This window comes from Drosophila sulfurigaster, unplaced genomic scaffold (genome assembly GCF_023558435.1).
Source record: "Drosophila sulfurigaster albostrigata strain 15112-1811.04 unplaced genomic scaffold, ASM2355843v2 ctg54_pilon, whole genome shotgun sequence".
Lineage (NCBI taxonomy): Eukaryota > Metazoa > Arthropoda > Insecta > Diptera > Drosophilidae > Drosophila > Drosophila sulfurigaster.
This window is the reverse complement of record NW_026909719.1, coordinates 159,018-168,233: the sequence shown is the minus strand read 5'-3', so window position 1 is coordinate 168,233 and position 9,216 is coordinate 159,018. Positions and strand designations below refer to the sequence as shown.

The 9,216-nt window shown below is 49.4% G+C and overlaps 1 protein-coding gene across 1 annotated transcript; it reads left to right on the top strand.

Annotated features, from left to right (window-relative positions):
• The first annotated feature begins 274 nt into the window (after positions 1–274).
• Positions 275–4,183, top strand: LOC133849962 (uncharacterized). Its single transcript, XM_062285951.1, has 4 exons — positions 275–519; positions 607–3,103; positions 3,226–4,101; positions 4,163–4,183. The coding sequence occupies exons 1-4, from the start codon at positions 275–277 to the stop codon at positions 4,181–4,183; spliced, it is 3,639 nt and encodes a 1,212-aa protein (XP_062141935.1).
• Positions 4,184–9,216: the final 5,033 nt, after the last annotated feature.

Sequence of the window (9,216 nt, the reverse complement as noted above, 5' to 3'; positions counted from 1 at the left end):
CTTCCGGTACCAAGCCTCTGATCCTCGTCACGAAACCTCCGTCTGTTCCTAAGACCAAGGTTGCTTCCGTCCCAATTCCTCGGCCAATTGTTACTCGTTCACAAAGCAAAATGGCACACAATGTAGTAGATTCGGCATTGAATAAGTTCATCGCCGCGACCGTATAAGTCACGACCGTATAAGTCGCGACCGTATAAGTCACTTTGCGGCGCGACTTAACAAGCCTTCTACTGACAGCCCGTCCCTGTACACGTGCCAGGTCCGGAGGGACCAGATGCGTGCCTTGTGGGACAAGGTCGAGAAGGAGTACGAGGCTTGCTCCTGCGTCATGTCGGATGAAATGACGATAGACGAGTTGCCTACCATTCAGGCAAAATATGATTACTGCTATATTCTCTATGAGCAGTGGTCCGCTCAGCTAAGTGAGCAAATAGCTGATACCTCCCAGGCACTCACTCCCCGTACACCCGTACAAACGCAAGCCGTGCCGTTCATGTCCACAGGGTGTCGCCTACCTCCGTGCGACACCGAAGTTTTCGGAGGCGATTACACTCGCTGACCCACCTTCCGAGACTTATTCACGGCTATTTACATCCGAAATCCAAGACTGTCTGAAGTTGAGAAACTTTTCCATCTCAACTCCAAGACCAGCGGTGAAGCCCATGCCATTGTGTCAAAGTCTCCTTTGACCAATGAGGGGTTTCAGTCGGCGTGGTCCAGCTTGACTGAGCGTTTCGAGAACAAACGGTTGCTCGTGAACAGTCAGCTGCGAATCCTTTTCAATTTGCCCGCTATTGGGCAAGAGTCGGGTGCAGCCATTCAGGAGTTGCAGAGCACCATCCAAGGGTGCTTGACGGCCTTAGAGCACTCAAGGATCAACACGGAGAATTGGGATTGCATCCTGGTTTTCCTGTGTTCTTCGAGGCTCCCCAAATTGACCCTTTCTCTTTGGGAACAGTCCATACAGAATAAGAGCGACATTCCAACGTGGGCTGACATGAACGCTTTCCTTCTAGAGCGGTATCGCACCCTAGAAGCGATAGCGGAAGTGTCAGCCAGCACGAGTGCTCCGACGGTTTCACGGGCCTCACGCAAGGAGGCCCCCGTCGCCAAGCAGGTCAACTCCTTTGAGAGTCGGGCGACTTCGAAAACCCAGTCCTGCAAATTGTGTTCCCGGGAGAATCATCCGATTCGCTTGTGCCCTCGTTTCCTTCAGATGGGTATCAACGATAGGGTCACTTATATAAAGCAACAGAAGCTGTGTTTAAATTATTTCGCACGAGGCCATATCCTGGCCGAGTGCACAAGTGCGCACAGCTGCTTTACTTGCAAGGGTCGTCATCATACACTCTTGCATCGAGTGAGCCCGGCGCCGACAGTCACAACCCCCATTCCATCTCCAATACAGTCCACTTTCACCCAGTCAGCTAACGTCCAATCTTTCATGGCAGTTAACACACAAAGTGTTCTGCTCAGTACAGCTGTCATTCACGTATGCCATCTCGGCGTCCGCTATACAGCTCGGGCTCTGATCGATTCCGGATCGGAAGCCACCTTCCTCTCAGAAAGGTTGTTCAAGCGCTTGAGGATGCCGTATACATCCGTGCAAGCCCGCGTCTCTGGGCTGACTCAAGCTGTGGCAGCCCAGCCTCGAAAGTTTTGCCAATTCTTAATTGGCTCCCCAGTCAGACCCGATATGCAGATCGAGGCGTCGGCGTACGTCCTCCCCCAGTTAGCGGGGAATCTGCCCTCATGTTCGGTCCCACAAACACTTCTCGAAAATCTGCCAAGCATCCAGCTGGCAGACCCCAAATTCTTTGAGAGTTCGCAGATTGATGTGCTACTAGGCGCTGATATCCTCCCGTCCATTCTGCTCGGCGGCTCTCACCCTAACATTTGTGGGACCCTCCTCGGTCAAGAGACCATTTTCGGTTGGATCCTGACTGGCCCTGTGTCGGGATCCATTTCAAAGTCCATTTCGTCCTTTTCGGCTCGACTGTCCGTCGAGCGAACTCCGCCATTGGAGGAACTCCTCTCCAAATTTTGGGAGGTGGAGGACCTGCCGGCTAGCCCAGCAAAAGAATCTGACCTTTTTTGTGAGGCTAACTTCAACGCCACGACCGTGCGAACCTCAACGGGTCGCTACATGGTCACGCTCCCATTCCGCGATCCTGGTCACGTTGACCTGGGTCACTCGAGGGCTACCGCTCTCGCTCAGTTCCTGAGAAACGAGAGCCGTTTAAAGAGGAACGACTCTCTGAAGGAACAATATGACTCCATTATTCGAGAGTATCTGGATTTGGGTCACATGACTCAAGTCCCCCCATCCAGTTCCGGCAACTACTATTTGCCGCATCACGCTGTTCTCAAGCCCGACAGCACCACCACAAAGCTTCGCGTTGTATTCAACGCCTCCAGCCCGACTTCAAACGGGAAGAGTCTGAACGACATCCTCCACACTGGGCCAATCCTTCAATCCGACCTGACCATTCAAATCCTGAAATGCAGGTTTTTCCAATTAGTCTTCAACGCTGACATCACCAAGATGTATCGACAAATCCTTGTGGATCCCAAACACACCCGGTTTCAAAGGTTGCTCTTCCGTACTCCGGACGAGAAGTTATGCGACTTTGAGCTCAACACAGTCACCTTTGGAGTGAACTGTGCTCCGTACCTGGCTATCCGCGTTCTGCATCAACTTGCGAGTGATGTTCGCGACCGGTACCCCCTCGCTAGTGACATCATCGCCAATTATATGTACGTTGATGACGTCCTAGCAGGAGCTCACACTAAGCAGGCTGCGGTGTCTGCTATAGATGAGCTTCGAACAGCGCTCGAGAGTGCTGGGTTCCCTTTGCGTAAGTGGACCTCGAACTCGAAAGACGTGCTGAGAAGAATCCCTACGGATCACTTGCTCTGTGCAGACTTCCTCGAGATCGACGAAGCTAGTGTCGCAAAGACGCTAGGTATTCGTTGGCGGGCCACGTCCGACGAGTTCTTTTTCGTCACCGCCGAGATGGTGTCCAAACCATCTTTCAGCAAGAGAGAAGTGCTGTCGCAGATCGCCAAGTTGTTCGATCCTGCAGGTTGGCATGCTCCCGTGGTCATTTGGGCCAAGATTTTATGCAAGAAATCTGGAAGCAAGAAATCGGCTGGGACGACTCCTTACCGGCGGATCTCACAGAGCAGTGGACCAGTTTTCTGCAAAACTATTCGTCCTTGTAGGACATCCGCATTCCTAGATGGACCAACTACACTCCCGGCGCAAAAATCCAATTCCACGGTTTTTGCGACGCCTCTCAGAGCGCGTACGGAGCCGCTCTTTATGCACGTGTGGAAACAGCTGGACAAGTGTCCGTGAGCCTCCTAGCAGCGAAGACTAGAGTTGCACCTATCAAGACGGTCTCTCTACCTCGTCTTGAGCTGTGCGGAGCTCTCCTGTTGGCAGAATTATCCGCCGCCCTCCTACCACATTTTCCCACCCCCGACGCTGAGACGTACCTGTGGACAGATTCCACTATAGTTCTGGCATGGTTGGATAAGCAGCCATGCAAGTGGACCACTTTCGTGGCGAACCGAGTGGCCAAGATTCACTCGGTGAATGGCACTTGGCAACATGTTCGTTCCGAACACAACCCAGCCGATCTGGCAAGCCGCGGTGTCTCGCCGCAAGAGCTATTGGCCAGTCGCCTTTGGTGGCAGGGGCCTGAATGGCTGACGCACTCACCAGCGCAGTGGCCTTCACCAGTCATTGGGCTCGATACTGAATTGGAGTGTCGAGCGGTGAAGGTCCATGCAGCGCAAGTCCTATGTGAGGACTTCCTCGACCGTTTCTCCAGGTTCGATCGAGCGCTCCGAGTGTTTGCGTATGTGCGAAGGTTTGCCCAGCGTTGCCGCCATCCCAAGGTCTCGTTTCCAGAGACGCTCAGCTCTCAAGAGCTTGCAGAAGCTCAAGAGAGGCTGATTGTGCAGGCTCAGAACCGGGTATACGAGAAAGAGTGTGCTTCCCTCCGATCCCATAATCGTTTAATCGGGTCAAGCGATATCCTAAGCTTGAATCCGTTCCTTGACAAGCAAGGTGTCCTGCGTTCCTGTGGACGCGTAAGAGCGGACGGGGCTGCAAGATTACGAAGGGTTACGTATGTGTCTTCGTGTGCTTCAGCACGAAGGCAATCCATCTTGAGGCGACTACGGATCTGAGAGCGGAAAAGTTCTTGGAAGCTTTTTCCCGATTCGTGGCACGGCGCGGGTGCCCTCTTCACATGTACTCTGACAACGGGAAAACGTTCGTCGGAGCACCCGCAACCTGATTCTCACCACTCACAGCCATCAAGGTCTTGCATGGCATTTCAACCCACCTGGTGCCCCTCACATGGGGGGTCTATGAGAAGCAGGCGTCAAGAGTTTCAAGACGCATTTCTAAAAGACGGTTTCCTCCGTTAAACATACGTTCGAGGAACTTTCCACCCTCCTGTCCAAAATTGAAGCGTGCCGCAATTCGCGGCCTTTGTCTCCTAAGTATGTCAGAGGATGTGAGCGACTTGGCGGCACTTACTCCCGGTCATTTCCTGATCGGGGGTCCGCTACTCTCCATGGCGGAGCCAGAGTCCAGAGAGGATGTGGAGTCCATCCGCAACCGCTGGCAACGGCTCAAGGCTCTCCATCAGCATTTCTGTGTGCGATGGAAGAACGAATATTTGAAGGAATTGCATAAGCGGAATAAGTGGCAGTCACCTTCACGCGATCTCCAAATCGGTGACATGGTGGTCATCAGAGAGGAGAATATACCACCACAAGAATGGCGCCTCGGGCGTGTGCTGACCGCTTGCCCAGGTGCTGATGAAAGGGTCCGTGTGGTAGACATCCAGACGTGTCGTGGTGTTTTCCGCCGACCAGTTGCAAAGCTGGTCCTCCTTCCTGCGGGACGCACGCTCTGAGTCACCCATTCTTCTCTCTACTGCCATCCACTATCCTGTGGTTTTCTCTTCCGGCTTAGGCAATTCATCCCGCGCCATGTTCTTCATTTAATCTATTGTTTTTGTTCTTTTTCTCTTCCTTTTGTTTTTTCGTTTTTTGGTTTCATCCCGTTACAGTTTACCATGGCGTCCTCCAGAAGATCATCCTGCTCCCTCTCCGACGAAGTGTGCTTGCGAGGGCTCTTCTCGCCAGCGCACAAACTCGTTCCGCTGTAGGGTGTGCCGCGGTGTCCACGCGCTGCGCAAATGTCCACGGTTTGCCCAGCTGACGCCAGAGAAGCGGCTCCGGGCAGTACTTGTCAATAAGTACTGTCCCAACTGCTTGGCTCATCAGCACTCCGGGGGCACTTGCCGCAGCGGTGGACGGTGCAGGCATTGTGGTGAGGACCACCACTCCATGCTGCACATGCGGGATCGTAATACCAAGTAGCGGTTGGCGCGACAACCGAGGGGCCGACGCGACCACCCGGCACCCACCAGAGGAGGACCATCGTCATCCCGGATGAACCGGCCCACTTCCCCACACACCAGGCCCGTGCCTAGCCCCGCCATGTCATTGACGGCACTACTCCAGTGCAAGGGAGTGAATATTCTCCCCACCGCGGCGGTCTGGCTAGACACGGGGAAGACGGCCTTCGAGGCGCGAGTGCTCATGGATCCGTGCTGTCCTGTAAGCCACATCAGCGAGTCGATGGCAGTGGCCATGGGCCTCTCCATCACTCGCGTGGGCGCAGAAGGAGTGTGCACGGCAACGTTGCGCTCCAAGACGTCACCCATGAGCCGGGAGGTCGTCTTCAAAACAGATCCGCAGCTCCATACAACGACGCCCACCAGGACTGTCACACCAGCCGGGCCCAGTGTTTTCAGCAACCTCGTGTTGGCTGACAAGGACTGGTTCCGCTCGGCATCGGTCTCGGCAGTCTTGGGGGGCTGATGTGTACCCTGACGTCGTGCTACCGGGTATCCTCCCGGGCCAAGGCGGACTGCCTATGGCACAGAATTCCACGCTGGGCTGGATTCTGTCAGGCACCTGCTACTAGCAGTTTCCGTTGCAATCCCAATATTGCAAGGGGGGGGGGAGAATGTTGATGCGAGCGCATTGCTAAGTGAGAGGCACACCTCCGCTCCGCCGACCGAAAAGCACTCAAAGCTTTTTCGCTCACTAGCAATGCGCTCAGTGCGTAAGAATGCCCTCAAGCTCCAGTGCTCTCAGCTTCTCTCTCCCACAACTCACCACCGCCGTCGGCATTTCTCTGACGTTTAGTTTCAAACCACGTCTCTTTTCGATCGGTATAATTACCCATTTCTGTGCGCCACAAAAACCCGCCAAGTTTCAATAAATCTACAATATATATATAGAGAAAAAAACGCGAGTGTTTTTTATTTCGGGAAGCAAAGACATTTCTGGAACTTTTCAGCGCCCCCACGAGAACACATCCTATGTTCCTATCCTTGTTACGCAACACCAGTGACAAGTTGATATCTTAAATCTCGTACTCTATCTTCTTCTCTCTCTCTCCCTCTCCCTCTCCCTCTCGTTTTTTTTTTTCACTCTCTGCAGAGGCAAACGATAGCAACTTTAGTTTTCTTTTATTTCTCTTCCGGTTAGTGTTCTAGCTTTTCTCAATTCTAATCTTCTTAATAATAGTGCGCAGCGAAAAGGATAGATTTGTGGAAGCAAGACCACCACCTCCAAAGCCGACGAGCTAGAGCCGGATACTAAAGCGTGCCCCGCACCCACAGATCGTCCGTCCGTCCTTGCGGCGTATATCGTTGCACGTTACAGTGGTCTCAACGCTCTTTAGAATAGTAACTCTCCCTCTTTTGGTGTTGTAGTTGGCTATCGTTCTATCTTGCGTCTCGCTCGACCTGTGCATACTCTCTGTGTTTTGTGCTCTTCGTAAGTACAGATCATATTAGTTTGCAATTAATTTATCTATTATGATTTATTTATTTTTTTTAATTTTTTAATTGGTTCAATAATCTTTGTTTTAGCAATATGTTAGGCTACTATAACAAGAAATGCCGGGTGCCAGTTGGTGCCAAAATGGGTTTTTTTTGTTGCTGGTTATGCGAAAACGTTGCACATGAAAAATGTGCTGGCTTTAACGGCCGTATTGTGGATTTGATTTCGGCCAAGTCAGGATTGAGATGGACTTGTGAACACTGTACGGACTCTGAACGCGATATTGCTGGGTTTATACGGCAGACGCGAACTGGTTTTAAAGATATATTGGCGGGTTTTAACAAACTCTCCGACAGCTTTTCCGCCTTGGATTCTGGGTTTAAGAGTATGAAGCTCTTGACCGAGTCTCCGAAGCGTAAAAAGGCCAATAAGCGTCTGTCGATTACCCCAATCGAGCTTTTTGTCTCAGTTGATGTTACAAGTTTATCTGTATCACCTGCTGGGGAATTAATGTCATTTAGTTCTCCGTCCCCTCAACCTTCGGTAGCTCTGGATGTTCCACATCATAACATTACGTCATTAAGATTGGAGTCTCCTGCTCTGACTTCGATTTTGTTGTCGACTGAGATGGAGACGGTTGAAGAAATTCAACCATCACCATCCTCTGTTGAGATCGTTAGTGCTGTAACGATAGAAGAATCGCCTCCAGCTCCTCAGTTGTCCGCAACACATTAGTTGCAGTGCCGCCTCTTAAGCCGATTTTCGTTTCAAGGCTTTCCCCTGATACGACTCCTGATGATATTCGGGCTTATATAATATTAAGTCCAAATCTCAAGCCAGGGTTAAAGTGGATAAATTTAATTTCTCGTACGAACGGGAGATTTCATCTTTTAAAATAAGTGTTCCCGCTGAACAATTTAACATGATGTGCAGTAAAGAGCTTTGGCCGGAACACCTATTAATTAAAGAATTTGTTGCTAAAAAGAAAAATCGGCCTCCGGTTTCTCTTCCTAGTAGTGGCAAGAACTCTATTTCAAAGCCTTCCTCTATGTCTGTCAGTTCAAAAAACTAACATCCTCTTTACTTCTTGGCTATCAGAATGTAAGAGGTATTTGTAGTAAACTTACTGACTTATATTTAAATAGTGTATCTTTCCCTTTCAATGTCATTGCCTTTACTGAAACATGGTTAAAAATGACTTCCTTGATACGGAAGTAGTAGTAGTAGATTTTCCGTGTATAGATGTGACCGCAAGGTACGTCGCGGTGGTGGGGTTTTAATTGCAGTAGATGCTCAATTAAATTCTGAATTGATTGATCACACTTCTGATATTGAGCTAGTGGCTGTTAGATTATCCTTTGGTAGTTTAAACATTTTTTTTCTTGCTCATATATCCCCCCTGCTTCAGATGATGCTTTATATTATATTTAGCTCATTTTTCTATTATTAATAACATTTCTAATATGCTTTCTGATCGTGATCACTTTATAGTCCTTGGTGATTTTAATATTGCTGGGGTGTCATGGCATTCCGCCAAGAATCTAAATGAACTTTCCCCCTCTGTATCCCATGTTTTTATTGATAGTCTCTTCGGGGTATCATTGTCTCAGATTAATGGTATTCCAAATTGCTTAAACAGGTCTCTAGACCTTATTTTTGTTTTAGACCCAGATTCATGTTCTCTATCGAGAATATCTTCTATATCTTCCCCTGAAGACCCTTACCATTCCACTTTGGAAATTATATTGGAGCTCCCATTTATTGCATCAGAGTCGAGTGTACGTTGTGGTGAGCTTTCTCGTTGTATTCGGAAAACCGATTTTGAAAAACTTGCTCTGCTTATATCTCAAAGTGACTGGTCCCAACTTTCTTTGTCTACGAACTTGGATATAGCGGTTGAATTTTTTTATTCTACTTTGAACTCGCTATTTGATGCTTGTGTTCCATCAAGTATTCCACATTTGTCTAATAAACCCTTATGGTTTACTAAGAAATTATCGAATTTAAAAAATCGTAAGTCGAGACTTTACAAAAAATTCAGGGGAACTGGCTCTTCTTTTGATTTTCTCCGCTATTCTGTTGCTCAAGCTGCTTTTCGCACTCATAACAATGAGTGTTATAATAATTATTTGAGGAGGTGCAGAATAAGATTTCAGCGTGATCCAAAACAATTTTATGACTTCGTTAACTCTAAGCGTAGATCCGCGTCATCGCCAGCATTTATGTCTTTGGAGAATATGACAGTATCTAATGATCCTGGTATTGCCGATTAATTTGCTGACTTTTTCTAAACGACATATTCTGTCCCAAGCTCTCAAAATTCCTTTTCTTATC

What these genes read in the sequence shown, in the direction of transcription:
- LOC133849962 (XM_062285951.1), top strand. Translation starts at nt 275, where the DNA reads ATGCGTGCCTTGTGGGACAAGGTCGAGAAGGAGTACGAGGCTTGCTCC. An exon ending in CAGGTTGGCATGCTCCCGTG is followed by an intron (nt 3,104 to 3,225) that starts GTCATTTGGGCC and finishes TCGTCCTTGTAG; the next exon opens with GACATCCGCATTCCTAGATG. An exon ending in TCCTGCGTTCCTGTGGACGC is followed by an intron (nt 4,102 to 4,162) that starts GTAAGAGCGGAC and finishes CGTGTGCTTCAG; the next exon opens with CACGAAGGCAATCCATCTTG.